Source organism: Mus caroli, unplaced genomic scaffold (genome assembly GCF_978045245.1).
Source record: "Mus caroli unplaced genomic scaffold, Mus_caroli_1 scaffold_20, whole genome shotgun sequence".
NCBI classification, from domain to species: domain Eukaryota; kingdom Metazoa; phylum Chordata; class Mammalia; order Rodentia; family Muridae; genus Mus; species Mus caroli.
Genome location: NW_028227275.1, coordinates 14,550,663 through 14,568,805, shown reverse-complemented (window position 1 = coordinate 14,568,805; position 18,143 = coordinate 14,550,663). Strand labels below are relative to the sequence as shown.

At 44.1% G+C, this 18,143-nt stretch overlaps 1 protein-coding gene across 1 annotated transcript in view; it reads left to right on the top strand.

Annotated features, from left to right (window-relative positions):
• The window catches only part of As3mt (arsenite methyltransferase), a 33,832-nt gene that overhangs the window by 6,296 nt on the left and 9,393 nt on the right, over positions 1–18,143 (top strand). The window contains exons 7-10 of the mRNA XM_021151362.2: positions 1,469–1,550; positions 5,916–6,047; positions 6,361–6,503; positions 10,872–11,006. Coding sequence (XP_021007021.1) covers positions 1,469–1,550; positions 5,916–6,047; positions 6,361–6,503; positions 10,872–11,006 — 492 coding nt within the window. The remainder of the gene's footprint in view (positions 1–1,468; positions 1,551–5,915; positions 6,048–6,360; positions 6,504–10,871; positions 11,007–18,143) is intronic.

The following is an 18,143-nucleotide window of genomic DNA, read 5'->3' as shown; positions in this document are numbered from 1 at the left end:
GTGTAATAACATCACTGTACATCACTGTAATTTCCCTTCCTTCCTTCTGTCCATCTTTTCTTTTTTTCTTCCCCCCACCCCCTAAAATAAATTTCTTTGTGTAGCCCTGGCTGTCCTGGAACTCACTTTGTAAACCAGGCTGGCCTCAAACTCACAGAGATCTGTCTGCCTCTGCCTCCTGGGATTAAAGGAGGTGCTACTACGGCATAGCTTTATTCCTGTAATATTCAAGGGATAAGACTGTTAATTCTGTGGGTGTCTGCTCTTAGTTGCCTGGTCTCCTAGGACTGTGCTCCTCTTGGACTAGCTCAAAATGTAGGCAATTTGGGCAGTGTATTTAGGAGAGATACTCACTTTTCCCCCTCCTGTGTTCTTGCTTATTTAAAACCTTTAAAATAAGATTTTCTTATTTTGTTTAATATGAATGTTTTGTATAAACGTTTTGTCTCTATGCACACATGCGTACCACATGGGTGTCTGGTGCCCACAGAGATCAGAACTGGACTCACAGGATGTAGATGTTGGAGACTGAACTTGGTTCCTCTAGGTCAGTGGATCTCAACGTGCGGGTCTCAGCCCCTTTGGAGTCGCACATCAGATATCCTGTTTATATTACAATTCATAACAGTAGCAAAAATCACAGTTATGAAGTAGCAATGAAAGACTTTCGTGGTTGGGAGTCACAGCATGAGGAACTGTTTAAAGGGTTGTAGCATTAGGAAGGGTGGGAACCTTTGCTCTACATTCTTACAACATCTACAAGAACGGCAAATGCTCATAATCTCTGAGCCATCTCTCCAGCCCAGTTTTTGCTTCTGAGTTTCATCGTGGCATGTGTATGGTGGTGGTGTGTGTTTGTGTGTGTGCGCGCACACAGGCAAGCATACATGGAGACCTGTGTAGCCCTCAATTTAATTTTTTTGAGATATGGTCCCTCACTGAACCTAGAACTCACCAAATTGGGTAGGAGTGCTGGCTGATCAGCCCCAGGGACTTACCTGCCAACCCCATCAGAGCGGGGCCTATGAACGTAAACCATGCCTGGCTTTTGTGGATGCTGAAAACTGGAACTCAGCAGGTATTCATGTAGCCAGCACTTGACCCAGCTACCCACCTCCTCCAGCCTCACTGCTGCCTTCCCATCGGCATAGACTGCATTTAGAAGCCATTCACCTCTCTTCTTCCTCTCATGCCTCTCTGCTCTCTTCCCACTCCCTTCCTTCTGTATCTTAGGAAGCCCTTGTATGTTGGACAGGACACTGGAGAAATAAATACCTCTGTCTCTGTGTTTTGTTTCTAATGAAGGAAGCACTGTTATTTGTTCAAAGGTCAGCTTGGCCAGTGTCAGCTCGAACACTGGGATTTTAAAACCCATCTCCTACGCTCATCCACGTTGTTGTTATTGTTGTTATCTAGGACCGATGTAATAATCTTTAACCTTGCTCAGATGTGCACTGCTCTCTTTCAGCACGGCGGGGAGCTCTATTTCAGTGACGTCTATGCTAGCCTTGAAGTGCCAGAAGACATCAAGTCGCACAAAGTTTTATGGGGTATGTGTTCTTGTTTTATTCCTGTCAGTTATTGTTGGCCAGTGTAGAGCTCCATCCTGCAAGTAAGGTGGGATGGAACACTGGACAGGAGAGCAAGTGATGTGAGGCCGGAAGGTTCTGTTCTTTTTCTGCCACTCAAGAGCAGTATGAGGGCTGGTGAGATGGCCCAGTGAGTAAAGGCATTTGTGGTCATTTAGGGCTTTACTGCTGTGAGCAGACACCATACCCAAGGCAAGTCTTATAAAGGACAAAACCTAATTGGGGCTGGCTTACAGGTTCAGAGGTTCAGTCCGTTATCATCGAGGCAGGAGCATGGCAGCATCCAGGCAGGCGTGGCATAGGAGGAGCTGAGAGTTCTACATCTTCATCTGAAGCCTGCAAGTGGAAGACTGGCTTCCAGGCAGCTAGGGTGAGGGTCTTAAAGCCCATGCCCACAGTGACACACCTACTCCAACAAGGCCACACCTCCAAATAGTGCCACTCCCTGGGCCAAGCTTTATACAGACCATCACATGGTCCCAGGCTGGCAACCGAGCTTGATCTCCAGAACTCATGTAAAGGTGGGAGGGGAGGAGAGATCCCATAGACTTGTTCTCTGACATGCACACGTGCACTGTGGCACACGTGTCTACCTGTACACACACACACACACACACTATAAACTTTTTAAACAGTGATATGATCTTAGGCAATTTAATTTATGTTATTGTTTTTTAAGCTGTACAATGAAAATAATAGCACAGACTACCTTTAAAACTATTCTGAAGGATAAATGAGATAGAGTATCCCTTGATTGTCAATTAAGAGATGAATGCATGCTTGTGATTAGTCTGACTGTAAAATAAAACTTGACATCTAAGCTGCGAGTGGTGGTACGTGCCTGTGATCTCAGCTCTCTGGGCATGGAAACAACAGGATCAGTGCTCATTTAAGGCTTGTGTGGGCTACACAATGATACATAGTTTCAATCCCCCCAAATATTATTATTATTATTAATCATTATTATTTTTGGTTTTTTAAACAGGGTTTCTCTGTGTAGTCCTGGCTGTCCTGGAACTCACTCTGTAGACCAGGCTGGCCTCAAACTCAGAAATCTGCCTGCTTCTGCCTCCCAAGTGCTGGAATTAAAGGGGTGCTCCGCCACTGCCTGGCCCAAAGCTTATTTTTAAAATAAGTTTTGTTAACCTTTTTATTATACAATAATAGAAATGGGTAGTGTTAAAAGTAGGAAAATAGGCCAGGCATGGTGACACATGCCTTTATTCCAGCATTTGGGAGGCAGAGGCAGGCGGAACTCTGTGAGTTCAAGGCCAGCTTGGTCTATGAAGCAAGTTGCCAGACTGCCTGGGCTATACAGGGAAACCTTGTCTCAAAACAAAACATCAGGAAAATAGGGCCCACAGGATGGCTCAGCAGGTAATTCATTTGCCTCACATGCCTGATGAGCTGAGTTCAAACCCCCGTACCTGAAACAGTAGCTTTGAGTCACCAAATGTAGTTGCCATGTTGGAGGTTTACTGCAGAACAAGCTCTGATTCTTACTCAACTCCAGCTGATTGGTTCAGCTCAACTGTTCTGGCTCAAAACTCCTCTCCAAGCTGACTGATTCAGTCTGGCTTCTCTTGGCTTCTCACTGAATTGCTGTGCTTGGCCTCAAACGAACTCTGGCAATTTGTTCTAATCTTCTGGCTCCTTCTGGCTCCTTTTTTTTTTTTTTAATGTTCTTTTTTTTCTCCAACTTTAATTTATTTATTTTTATTAGATATTTTCTTTATATACATTTCAAATGCTATCCTGAAAGTTCCCTATACCCTCCCTCTGCCCTGCTCCCCTACCCCCCCACTCCCGATTCTTGGCCTTGGCATTCCCCTGTACTGGGGCATATAAAGTTTGCAATACCAAGGGGCCTCTCTTCCCAGGGATGACCGACTAGGCCATCTTCTCCTATATATGCAGCTAGAGATATGAGCTCTGGGGGGTACTCGTTAGTTCATATTGTTGTTCTACTTATAGGGTTGCAGACCCCTTCAGCTCCTTGTGTGCCTTCTCTAGCTTCTCCATTGGCCCTGTGTTCCATCCTATAGATGACTGTGAGCATCTACTTCTGTATTTGCCAGGCACTATCATAGTCTCATACGAGACAGCTATAACAGGGTCCCTTCAGCAAAATCTTTCTGGCATATGCAATAGTGTCTGGGTTTGGTGGCTGATTATGGGATGGATACCTGGGTGGGGTAGTCTCTGCATAGTCCATCCTTTCGTCTTAGCTCCAAACTTTGTCTCTGTAACTCCTTTCATGGGTGTTTTGTTCCCTATTCTAAGGAGGAATGAAGTACCCACCCATTGGTCTTTCCTTTTCTTGATTTTCTTGTGTTTCGCAAATTGTATCTTGGGTGTTCTATGTTTCTGGGCTAATATCCACTTATCAGTGAGTGCATATCTAATGGCTTCTTTTGTGATTGGGTTACCTCACTAAGGATGATATCCTCCAGATACATCCATTTGTCCAAGAATTTTATAAATCCATTGTTTTTAATAGCTGAGTAGTACTCCATTGTGTAAATGTACCTCATTTTCTGTATCCATTCTTCTGTTGAGGGACATCTGGGTTCTTTCCAGCTTCTGGCTATTATAAATAAGGCTGCTATGAACATAGTGGAACATGTGTCCTTCTTACCTGTTGGAACTTCTTCTGGGTATATGCCCAGGAGAGGTATTGCTGGATCTTCCAGTAGTACTATGTCCAATTTTCTGAGGAACCTCCAGACTGACTTCCAGAGTGGTTGTACAAGCTTGCAATCCCACCAGCAGTGGAGGAGTGTTCCTCTTTCTCCACATTCTCGTTCTGGCTCCTTCTTATTCTCTGGCTTCAACTGCCTCTACTGCATGGACTGAACAGAACTGAACTCAACTCCACTGCTCTGCCTCCTGCACTGTAAAACTGTTCCTGTAAAACCACCTCTTCCCCTCTCTTCTCCCCGCCCTGCAGTCTCCTCTCTGTTCTGGTGAGAGTCGGGCATATCCCATCTCTGACTCATTCTGCCAAATCTCTCTCCGACTCATCACTTTGCCCATCAATTAGATACCACTTTCAGACATGACTGCTTCCTTCCTTCTACAAATTTTACCTTAAAGGTATGTACTAAGGACATGTCTGTATTCCAGCCAGAGAGATTAAAGGTGTGTGGCATGTCTGCATTCCAGCTGGATCACACAGATCTAGCTAGATCTTTGCATGTGATCCCTTGCCAGAGCAGCCATGCTGCTAGATTAAAATTCCTCTATAAGAACCCACATAAAAAGTGAACTGAGTGATGGACTCTACAACACTGACCTCTGATCTCTGTATGTGCATTATGCCATGTGTGCCTCAGCCAAGAATATATATGTGTGTGTGTATATATATCTATATCTATATCTATCTATCTATCTATCCATCTATCTATCTATCTATCTATCTATCTATCTATCTATCTATATATTTATATATTTATATATATATCAGAGAAGGGTAAACGTGCTTGTTGCCAAGTCTGACAACCCGAGTTTGAGTAGAATGGGAAAACCAACTCCTGAAAGTTGTCATTTAGTCTCCACATATACACTGTATCATACACAGTCTCACACACAGAAAACAAACAAGCAAGCAAGCCAGGTATCCTGGCACATACCTTTAATCCTAGCACTTGGGAGTCAGAGTCAGGCAGATCTCTGAGTTCAAGACCTGGTCTCCATATTACTGTGGTTCTCAACCTGAGGGTTGTGACCCCCTTGGGGGTTGAATGACTCTTTCACAGGGGTCACCCAAGGCCGTCGGAAAACACAGAGATTGACATTACAACTCATAACAGTAGCAAAATCACAGTTCTGAAGTAACAACAGAAATAATTGTATGGTTGGGGGTCACCACAAACATGCATGAGGAACTGTATCAAAGGGTCCAAGCATTAGGAACACTGGGAACTGCTGACATAGAAAGTTCCAGGCTAGCGGAGGATACATAGTTGAGAGCTTGTCTCTTAAAAAAATAAAAGGCGAGGTAATGAATAAGTAAAATAATTAAAACAACATTTTAAAAAAATGTATTTCCTAAGTCCAAACAATTTATTTTATTTTATGGATATGAATATTTTGCCTCCATATAGATCTGTGTATGTGTGCATGCCTGGTCCTGTGGAGGCCATGTGAGGGTTTCTAACCACCTAGATCTGGAGTTATAGACAATTGTGAGTTGCTGTGTAGGTGCTCCACCATGGTCAGTTAGGCCCTACATCGTAATACTATGTCCCAGTTACATCTTCAGGCCAGGAGTGTCCTTAATTCTGCCTTGTAATGTGATTGCTCAGTGACGTTTTCTCTTTCAAGGGGAATGCCTGGGAGGCGCTCTGTACTGGAAGGATCTTGCCATCATTGCCCAAAAGATTGGGTTCTGCCCTCCACGTTTGGTCACTGCCGATATCGTTACGGTTGAAAACAAGGAGCTCGAAAGGGTTCTTGGTAAGAAACAATGGCAGAGATGCTGTGACTGCAGTGTGGATGGTTTCAACTGGGTGGCGAGTTTCCTCTCGATTCTCACCGAGGGAAACTGCTCATCTCCAGGTGTCCATCTTGTCTCTTGAATAATTGCAGCCCCTTCCCAGGGTGACATTTAATGAAGTACCTAGAAACCAATCAGGAAATAGGCTGAAGTGCCCAGAAAGGGAATTAAGGGCCCGCAGTGAGGAAAATCACCTTTACAGGGTGCTCTGTGCTCGCTCTGTCTGATGCTGCTGGGTGCTGGGAAGTGAACCCTGTGCGCGTCTGCTTTCAGGTGACTGTCGCTTTGTGTCTGCCACATTTCGTCTCTTCAAACTCCCTAAGACAGAGCCAGCCGAAAGATGCCGAGTTGTTTACAATGGAGGAATCATGGGACACGAAAAGGAACTAATCTTCGATGCAAATTTTACATTCAAGGTAAAAAAAAAAAAAAAAAAAAAAAAGAAGCTGCCCCCCCCCCCCGGGCTGGCAGTATGGCTCAATGGTACCCACCTCTCAGCTCCAGAACCTTCCCTGGATCTTGAATTTGACCTTGACTTGCTTCTCGCTATTCTAATGTTTGGTTTGTGTATTCCTTGTTTCATTTTACTTAGAGTAGAATAGTAAACCTTTTTTATACCTTCTTCTCTTGACCAGTGATTCAAAGGCATAGCAATGAGCACACCCTTTTAATTAGTTTAAAATATTTTAGGTTTAACAAGTGCTTCAAGTTTGGAGTTCCTAGTAAGAGCAAACTGTCTAAATGAACACCACCCAGTGGTGAACCCTGTAAGATGCTTCAGCTGGTCTAGAGGAGCCCCTCAGCAGTGGTGAGAAGGTCAGAGACACAGTGTTCTGTATTCCCAGAGCTTCGGTTAGCTGTCTGGGTTCTCTTTTCTTCCACGAGGGCTTTGTTGAATGTCCGTTACCTACCCTGACCCTGGAAGGCCACCCTTCAAGATTCTGCATGGCTGCCTGACCCCCAGGGTCACTTACAGTCCCGCTGAGTCCAGGCTTCTTGGGTTCTAGTGACTGGACATATAGTCAGTCCTTCAGAAAACTTACTAGGCTCCCAAAAAATCTCCTGGGGAGAGCCTTCCTGCGTCCCAATTGTCTTTGGGCTTTTTTCCCACTTTGGGCTGTCTTTGGCTCTTGTCCAGTCTTCTTGACCCTTCCTCTCCTTTCTTTCAACTCTCCAATGTTCTGAAATGTTTTGGGTCATCAGCTGAATTTCCTTCAGTCTTCATCATAATCCAGTTTACAAACAATGGTAGGATGCAGGCTCTTCTTGCCAGTGGTCTAGGAGTCTGCATGCTTGGGTTTGCAGCAGCCCTAGGGGACATGATTCAGATTCCCTCAAATCACATCACAGTGTGGAGTGGTCACATAACATGTTTTTTTTTTTATTAGTTGCAAAGTGAAGACATTTATAAATCAAAGTATTTGCCAAAAGCATTGTGGGAGCCACAGGTGGGCAAGTTATTGCAAAATGGGGGATTCTCTGCTATAGGTTTCTGAGGCTATCTGACGACGTTCTTGTCTTTTGGATTGGTGAAGCCGATGGTCTGTCTGCCAAGAATACTTTGTTAAAGTTCCATAGTCCCAGGATGTGAGGTTAGACACAGGGTGGGCAGTAGATGTCAATCAAGGGGACTAAAAATAGGCTGAGATGATCTTGCTCTGGTCTGCAGCACGTTAGCTCTCCACAGTCTTGGGGTCCAGTGGTTTGGCCTTGCAGACTCTGAGCACAGGTCCACAGATGCAGCTTTGTCCCATAAACCCCTCCTTCAAACCTTCCTCCTTTCTTCTTGGTTCCTCACAGTCCCCCCTGTTGGCCAAGCATCACATTTCTTGAGACAAGGTCATCACTCTGCAGACCAGGCTGGCGTCAAACTCACAGAGATCCACCTGCCTCTGCCTCCATGATAGAATCAAGGGCATGCACCACAGTGCTCAGCTAATATCGTTAACCTCATGTGGAATGGCTAGCTTTAATATTTAAGGAAATTTTGATCTTCAATATCTAGGTTATTATGACTCTCATGTCTACATGTTGACTTGATTTATTATTTGGGTATTATACCAAATTTTAGTTTGGAGAAGTAAATGAACAATTACGTTATAGAACAAAAAACTGGATAATAATATAGTATTTTAAATTTTTAAAAACTGTCCCTTCTATGTTGCAAATATTAATGACATTAATAGAAACAAGCAGTCAAACTTGTTAGCAATCAGTATTTTTAGGCTCTGAAGGCTAAGCCAGATCTTACTTTGTAAAATGTTAGTTGATAGGGAGAGAAACAGGACCTAACAGGAGTCACAGTGATAATTTCCTTTTGTGTAATAAAATATCAATATTATTTAATTAATATTTTAAAAATCCTGGCTAACTTTTTTTTTAAATTTATTTATTGTGATATGTAAGTAGACTGTAGCTGTCTTCAGACACCCCAGAAGAGGGCGTCAGACCTCATTACAAATGATTGTGAGCCACCATGTGGTTGCTGGGAATTGAAATCAGGACCTTCAGAAGAGCAGTCAGTGCTCTTAACCACCGAGCCATCTCTCCAGCCCCCTGGCTAACTTTACTATAAGTTTACTATAGCGTAAATTAAATATTCATGAAACATTGGCTCTTGGGGCTGGAGAGCTCAGTTGTTAAGATCGTTTTTGCTCTTCCAGAGGACTTACGGGCTCAGGTCTCAGAAGCCATGTGGCAAGTACCAACTCTCTATAAAGCAGTTCCACGGGAGCGCATAATCTGTTCTGGCCTCCGTGTCTCATAAATAAAATAAAAAGACGTAAAGCTTAAAACCAACGCAAAACAAAACAACAACAAATGAAAGATCAGGGCTGAAGCTGATTTATTATCACCATTCCTGCCTAAGCTCTGAGTCTCCTTTACACTGGGCAGCTCTCAGAGACTGTGGGTCTCTCACTGTCCAGGCTTTACCCTAAGACAGGCCAGACCTTTTTTTGATATGTAGTCTTTTGGTCTCTCAGGGGAGGAGTAGGTAAGGCCAGGGGATGCTGGGTAGACATAGAGGATTGAGAATTGATTCCTTAGAATGTATCTAGATGAAGATATTTTATTTTATTATTTTATTTTATGTTTATGAGTATTTTGCCTTCATTCATATGTGTGCCCCAAATATGTTCCTGGTGCCTGCAGAGACCAGAAGACATTTGATCCATGGAACTGGAGTGTTACACAATTCTGAGCCACCTTATGGGGCTGGGAACCAAGCTGGGGTCATTTGGAAGAACAGTGTGTTCTCCTAGCAACTGAGCCATCTCTTCAGCCCCCACCTTTAGTTTTGCTATAACCTCTAAAAAATTTAAATTACTTTACCATTTATTTTCAACGTTTTCTTTTAACTTAGATGTAGTTGTAGAAGTTTTACAAGTTTTTTTTAAAGATTTATTTATTTATTTATTTATTTATTTATTATATAAGTACATTGTAACTGTATTCAGACACACCAGAAGAGGGCACCAGATCTCATTTGGGATGGTTGTGAGCCACCATGTAGTTGCTGGGATTAGAACTCAGGACCTCTGGAAGAGCAGTCAGTGCTCTTAACTGCTGACCCATCTCTCCAGCCCCAAGTTTTTTATTATATTTTAGTAATTATAAGATCTTGTAAGTTTTATAAATTACCAATTTTTTAATTTATTTTTTTAAAGAAAGATGATTTAAAATGCCAGTTTAAGCAGGCTTCTATTTGTGTGGAACATGCTGTAATCCCAGTCTTTGGGAGGCTGGGGCAGGAGGATCTTTATAAGCTGGAGAATATCACAAAAAAGTTCTCAGAAAACAAACAGAAAAAGTTGTATTACCAACTTCACATTAGTGTGAAAAATAAGCCAACTGTGGAGGTTTGTTTAGAGAGTCTGGAGGGATGGCCCAGTGGTTAAAAACATCTGTCTCCGCTGCAGGGGATCTAAGTTTGGGTCCCAGCACCACACAGTGCCTTACAGCTACCCTTAACCCCAGTTCTGCAGGCTTTTGCAATTTAATTAACATACTGGAATTAACTAGCAGGATTACCAAGTAATGTGTACCTCTAAACTGTTCCCTTTAAGAAAAAATGCCCGCCAGGTGTGGTGGCGCACTCCTTTAATCCCAGCACTTGGGAGGCAGAGGCAGGCGGATTTTTGAGTTCGAGGCCAGCCTGGTCTACAGAGTGAGTTCCAGGACAGCCAGGGCTACACAGAGAAACCCTGTGTCTTAAAACCAAAAAAGAAAAAAAGAAAAGAAAAGAAAAAAATAAAAAAGATGTCCAACAAATTATTAGACCAAACCATGGCTAGAAACCAAATGCCTTCAGGGATCTAAAGCAAATAAAACAAACTGAAAGGCCAGGAACCCAAGCACGCACACACACACGATCTTACACACTCGCACCCCTGGGTATCAAATGGGACCCTAAGAATTGGCTCAAAATAAACAGATCGATGACCATGCAACAAGGGAGACGGGGGCCTAGAAGGACTCCTCAGCGTCCTCCAGAGGAGGCAGTACTACCGTGTGTCCTTTTTAGCGCTGGGACTATGGTCGGTAGGCTCCACCACTGCCCAGCTCAGGATATTTTCTCTGTAATAAGACTGAAGACCTGGACTGGCAAAATGGCTCCGCAGGCCAGGGTGCTAGCCTGTGAAAACCTGGCAACCTGAGTTTGAGTCGCAGAACTCATGGAGGAGAGAACTCACACCTCAAGATTATACAAGCCCCCTCCCCTGAAACAGAACAAAAAGGGCCAAGATGGCGCCGTTTGATGCTCATCTTTTGCTGCCCCTTAGGAAGGTGAAGCTGTTGCAGTGGATGAGGAGACGGCAGCTGTCCTGAAGAACTCGCGCTTTGCTCCGGATTTTCTCTTCACACCTGTTGAAGCCTCGCTGCCAGCTCCCCAGGGCCGTTCTGAGTCCCAGACAAAGGTGTGTCTGACTTCCGGTTCCTACTTCAATCAGGTCCCTTGAAACAGACTACAGGCCCCTCCAAGACAACAGCTTTCTTTGCAGTTGGCCACTGCAACCCATTTCTAGACTATTTGTGCGGATAAATGATTTGATTTTGTTTTTGTAAATTCTTTTATTTTAAAGATTTAGTTTTGTTTTATGTGTATGGGCGTTTTGCCCAAATGTGTGTCTGTGTACTGTCTGCAGTGCCCACGGAAGCCAGAATCCCCTGGAACTCAAGTTTTAGATGGTTGGTAGCTGCCGTGAGGGTGCTGGGAATCAAATCCTGGAAGGGCAGCCAGTGCTCTTAACCACTAAGCCACCTCTCAAACTCCTAAATTCTTTTTCCCCCTAATTCCTAACAACATGTCAGTAATGACCTTTGAGGTTTTTGGAATTCTGTGAATTAACTGAAGGGTATCAATAGGCCTTCTACCACTCACTGTGTGTGTGTGTGTATGTATATATATGTGTGTGTGTGTGTGTATATATATATATATGTGTGTGTGTGTATATATGTGTGTGTGTGTATATATATACATATATGTGTGTGTATTAGCTTTATAGTCTCTTCTCGTATGTACTTTTGCCTGAATTATATCCTGCCTCATCATGTGATGATATATATATGATATATATGTGATATGATATATATATATATATATATATATATATATATAAAATCTTTAACTTTCTTGGTTAACTACCTCTCTCTTTGATCAAGTTTTCAAAACGGGGGTTGGGGATTTATCTCAGGGGTAAAGTGTTTGCCTAGCAAGTGCAAGGCCCTGGGTTCCATCCTCAACTCCAGGGGTGGGAGTGGGAGTGGGGGACAAGAAAAGGGGGAGTGTCAAAAGCAAGCTTTTAAAAGGGTCCCCGATACAAAACAAGTTAAGAGTTGCCACAAAAAAAGCCGTACATGTTGGACTCAATACCACACACCCATAATTCTAGTGACTAATCTTGAGGGGAAGCAGTACATGAATCCAAGACCAAGGTGGGCAGTAAAGCAAGGCCTTGTCTCAAAATAAACCCCCAGGTGAGTGTTTGAAAGCACCGGTTTCCTTTTGGTAAGCACCAAAGCTAAGATAAAATTAATATACTTCTTATTAATTTAGCCATTTAAAAATGTAAAAAGGGGGCTGGAGAGATGGCTCAGTGGTTAAGAGCACTGACTGCTCTTCCAGAGGTCCTGAGTTCAAATCCCAGCAACCACATGGTGGTTCACAACCATCTGTAATGAGATCTGACACCCTCTTCTGGAGTGTCTGAAGACAGCTACAGTGTGCTTAAATATAATAAAAAAAATAAATAAATCTTTGGGCTGGAGAGATGGCTCAGAGGTTAAGAGCACTGACTGCTCTTCCAAAGGTCCTGAGTTCAAATCCCAGCAACCACATGGTGGCTCACAACCATCTGTAATGAGATCTGATGCCCTATTCTGGGGTGTCTGAAGACAACTACAGTGTACTTATATATAATAAATAAATCTAAAAAAATGTAAAAAGATTTTTTTAATTACTATTTTCTTTCTATGAGTGTTTGGCCTACCCATATGTCTATACCACATGTGTGCTTGGTCCCTTCAGAGGCTAGGAGAGAGCATCCGATTCCCCTGGGACTGGATGAGTTAAGAGCTGCCATGTGGGGACTTGAACCTGTGTCCTCTGGAAGAACAGCTGTCGCTGAGTCATCATCATTTGTTTTATGTGTTTGTTTATTTAGTGTGTGTGTGTGTTAGTGTGTGTGTGTGTGTGTTAGTGTGTGTGAGTGTGTGTGTGTTAGTGTGTGTGTGTGTTAGTGTGTGTGTGTGTGTTAGTGTGTGTGTGTGTGTGTGTTAGTGTGTGTGTGTGTTAGTGTGTGTGTTAGTGTGTGTGAGTGTGTGTGTGTTAGTGTGTGTGTGTGTTAGTGTGTGTGTGTGTTAGTGTGTGTGTGTGTTAGTGTGTGTGTGTGTGTTAGTGTGTGTGTGTTAGTGTGTGTGTGTGTGTTAGTGTGTGTGTGTGCATGTGTGTGTGTGTTAGTGTGTGTGTGTGTGTTAGTGTGTGTGTGTGTGCGTGTGTGTGTGTTAGTGTGTGTGTGTTAGTGTGTGTGTGTGTGTGTTAGTGTGTGTGTGTGTGTTAGTGTGTGTGTGTGTGTTAGTGTGTGTGTGTGTGTTAGTGTGTGTGTGTGTGTGTGTGTTAGTGTGTGTGTGCGCGTGCGTGCGCGTGCATAGAGGTGAAAGAACAGCTTGTGAAAGTTGGTCCTGTCTTTCCGTCATATGGTGTTCAGGGATTAAACTTGGGTCATCAACTTTGACATCACGCACCTTTGCCTGCTGAGCCATGTGTCAGCTCCGCATTTTAAACATTTAGAAATGTATAACTCAGTGGCATTTGGTTTAATTGATATTTTTAAAGTCCTGGATGAGTTTACTATAAGATAGTTTAAATACTCAAGAAATGTTGGGGCTGGAGAGATGGCTCAGCATTTAAAAGCACTGGCTGCTCTTCCAGAGGTCCTGAGTTCCATTCCCAGCAACCACATAGTGGCTCACAACCATCTGTCATGGGATCCGATGCCCTCTTCTGGTGCATCTGAAGACAGCTACAGTGTACTCATATACATAAAATAAATACATAATTAAAAAAAAAAGAAATGTTGACTCTTGGGATGGAGAGATAGCTCAGGTGTTCAGTTTTGCTCTTCCAGAGGACTTACGGTCTTACGGGCTCAGGTCTCAGACCCACATGGCAAGTACCAAGTCTATTAATCCAGTTCCTGGGGAGCTGATGGTGTATTCTGGCCTCCGTGTCTGAGGCAAAGCACCCAGACACATAAAATAAGAAGAAATGAAGCTTTAAAACAAGCAAAGCAAAGCAACAAAGATCAGGGCTGAAGCTGATTTATCATCACCGTTCCTGCCTAAGCTCCGAGTCGCCTGTACACTGGGCGGCTCTCACAGACTGTGGTCTCTCACTGTCCAGGCTTTACCCTGAGACAGGCCAGACCTTTTTTTGATATGTAGTCTTTTGTTCTCTCAGGGGAGGAGTAGGTAAGGCCAGGGGACAGCGGATGGGAGTAGAGGGATGATAATTGACTCCTCAGGTTGTCCAGCCATGGAGTCTGACCCCTCCTACCCAATAAGCAGCTCTTTGCCCGTTTCTCCTGACTGGCTCTTAGCAGTGTCTGGTGGTTTTGACTGCAGGGTTCCGTCTGTTTTGGACATTTCTCATGAGTGGATCCACGTGTGCTTGACCTTTTGTGTCTGTCCTTTCACCTGTGTTTCCAGCGCTTCTTCACTGAGCATGCTCCACTGTCTCACTCGTCTGGGAGCAGAGATAGAATACCTGGGTTCATCTGTCCTTCACTTGATGACTGCTGTCCTGCAGTAGATTATTAACAGTGCTTTTAGGAACACGGATATGCAAATGCTTGTTTGGCTTTCTGCTTTCAAAGATTTCGCATCTGTACTGAACAATGGATTTTTTTTTTCTTTTTGTATTTCTAACTTTTGGAGGCTTTTGGTGTTATTTGCTTTTGAGACAGGGTCTCACTGCATAGCCCTGGCCAGCCTGGAACTCAGTATATAGACCAGGTTGGCCTTGAACTCACAGAGATCCAAGTGTCCTGTCCTGGGATTAAAAGGCATAGGGCATCATTTTCAGTCATGTCGCTAGCTTGTACTGAACCACCCTGTCATCCACAGTAGGTGCGCTACTTTGTATCCCTAGTAATGTCACCAGAACACAGTAGCCCTGTTGCCAGTCACCACACATACCAAGAGCAGGGACAGAATGGAATCTCTAAGCTGTGCTTACACGGAAGCAGGTGATCCGAGATGGCGGTGGACCAATCCTCTAAAACCCGCCTTCCCTTATCTACAGCCTTCAGGCTTTAGCAGATCGGGGGATGGGGGGCATGGGGGGGGACAAAGGCCATCAGTTCCCAGTGCATTCTTGCCCTCTTGTCAGGTGGCCAGCCTTGTCCCTGGGATCTATGATGTCACTGCTGCTGTCCTTATCTCTTACCCTCTTCCCTTGTTCTCTGAACATCTGGACCAAGTCTAGCCAGCGTCTCCCTTTATCGTCCTGATCTCCTCCAGGGCCATCTGGCCAAGGGAGGTAACTCGAACAAACAAGCCAGTAACTCCATGAAGATGCTAAGCTAGCAAGAACACGTCCGTGCAGGCTCGCTTTCATTACACGAGGTACAAATGACGACAGCGTTGTCATCTGTCAGTCCTGTGAGTGATGTCAGTCTGTCCTAATGAGCAGTAGCTTCCTGCTGCTGTGCAGCCAGCAGTGAGCACGGCTTCTCCTCCATATGGGGGTGTTCCAGAGTAAAGCTGTGCACACCAGTGCACACCCTGTGCACCAGCAGGCAGTGTGCTCAGAAAGATTTCCAATAAAGGAAAACTAGGAGGACTTCTCTGAGGCTAGAAGGTTCAGGAGCCAGGATGCCAGAAAGATAGAAACTGAAGAAACCAGCCTCCACTTCATCACCTCAGAGATGATCGCATGACCTTTAGTTAGGTCTGTTTTATTAGTTTGGTTTTTTATCGTTAGCTTGTTTTTAATTTTATTCTATGCATATGAGTGTTTTGCCTGTATGGATGTATGCATGCCACATATGTGCCTGGTGCCTGCGGAGGTCAGAGGAAGGCATCTGGTCCCCTGGAATAGAGTCATAGATGGCTGTGAGCCACCCACCCTACATGAGCCTCGATGGGGAAGTTGTAGAGTTTTGATCTGCATCTCTTTCCGTCTACCACTGTAGATGTGTGACACACACCCCTGCAGATGTGTGACACACACCCCTGCAGATGTGTGACACACACCCCTGCAGATGTGTGACACACACCCCTGCAGATGTGTGACACACACCCTTTTTTTCTTTTGAGACAGAGTTTACGTTGCCCAGGTTGGAATAAACTCCTGATCATCCATCCTGTCTCTACCTCCCACATTCAGGATTACGGACATAGACCACCACTGCTGACTTCAGATGGTTAGGGGGAGGAGGGAGCCTCCAAGGGCTAACAGAAAAGAAGCCCAGGAAGCAGCCACGTGGTCTGGTCCATGTCCATACATGTACACACATGGTTGTTCAGTAGCTCCTATCCCATGGTGTGCAGACTGACCGCATCTCTCTGGCAGCCTCCTGCTTCCTCCCTTCTCAGTCTAGCCCACTGCCCAGTAATTTAAAGCAGCCAATAAAAAGTGTGTGTAGCCATATATGGGAGACAAGCTAGAACTGTATAAAAGCCCCAGCCGCAAAATGTTTGGGGACTCTCTAGGATTTGGAATATGATTCTGTAGAAGTCCAAGGGCACGAGGAACCATTTTTCTGATAGAAGAAGCTTAGGAGTCCCTGTTTTTATACTACAGAGCCTGCGACATTTCATTCCAAATATCAACTAGTCACAGTTTTTATTTCATTTATTAAATAGTCATCATTTCCCCAGCAGTGTGAAATGCTACTTTGTATCATATTCTAATTTTTTTAGGCAATGGTATTTTATTTCATCTGTATTTATTTTACGTGTACAGGTTGAGGTCAAAGAACAATTTGTAGGCATTAGCTCACTCACCCTTTTCAGGATTTTTCTTTTTGTTTTTTTGTTTTGTTTTTTTTCAGGACAGGGTTTCTATATATAGACCTGGCTGATCTGAAACTTGTTTTATAGACCAGGCTGGCCTCAAATCTGCCTGCCTCTGCCTCCCGAGTGTGGGACTAAAGGCGTGAGCCACTGCCACCCAGCCTTCTTTTCAGGATTTTATAATTGTTCTCCCAGGTGCCCTTTACCCTGGTCTCAGAAACGATCTTTTTCTAAAAGTTTTCACTCTTTTGTTGTTTGTACCTAATTGTAGTTTATACAGTGGGCGTACATGGATATACTGGTAAGCCTTGTAGAATTTCCCCCTCACAGACTTTAAGAGAGTCAAATTTATTAGAGACCTGTTTGAGACCACCCAGTCCTCAGGTGTGAGCACTTCTTTGAGGTGCTGAAGGAGACACAGACAGATCCAGGTCTGTACACAGTACAGACGGACTTACTGACAGATACGTAGTGCTAGGCCGCAGCAGTACTGGTCAGAAAGAGGAGCCAGTTTGTGGAGCAAGCCGTAAGGGACTTTATTCTAGCTGGAGTGTGTCTGTTTATCTCAGGGATTTATCAGGCTGCTGCTGCTGCATTCCTGAGACTGACTCTGCAGTGCTGTGCTCAGTACTGCTCTAAGGGCCCTTACCTGGTATCATTTGTCAGAAAAATAGCAGGAAATGCAGATGCTTAGAGGCACTTTGGGGATGACAACATGGTAGTTACAGCTGAAGATGGCTGCAGCCATAACATGATCATTGTTTTTGAGTCGGGTCTCACTGTAGGCCAGGCTGTCCTAGAATACACTATGTAGACCGAGCTGTTCTTGAACTCACTCTGCCCCCAGCACTGGGATTAGAATGTGCTAACCCAGTTTCTCTGAGACCAATTCTTTTATTTTATTTTATTTTTTTTTTCTTTAGAGAAAGAGAGGGGGCCGGGGAACAAGCCATCGCAACCACGCTGGGAATGAATAGTCTTTTTTCCTAAAACCAGCATTTTTTATGATTCTTCCTCTCTTATGTGCCTGCCTCGGCCACAGCACACCATGATCCTGCAAAGAGTCGTAGCACTGTGCTGGCAGCATGCTAAGAGGCCATTTGCTCAACTTGTAAAGAAAGTCCGCAGCAACAGTAGAAGCGCCGTGTGAGGAGAGGCAGGACAACTGTGCAGACAATAGCAATCAGGCTTTCCCGCCAGAGACCCCAGAACAAGACTGACAAGTCAGCGTATCTCCTACAGAAGGATAAGAAGCCTACTAGCCATTCATGTAGGTTTGCTAAGAGCCCCACTTCCAGGACACGCAAACACACACACAGTCACACACACAGTCACACATCAACTTCACATGTACCCCAAACCAGCCAAAAACCAACTATAACTTTAATTTTTTTTAATTTTACTTTTTGTGATGGTTTTAAACGCTTTAACCTCTCTTTTAGTCCACCACCCATTAGAGGTAGTGGGAAAGCAAGGATATGGGGGAAGTGGCCATGTTTAGAAAGGTTTTTTTGGAGCAATTTTCATCTGTGTTATCT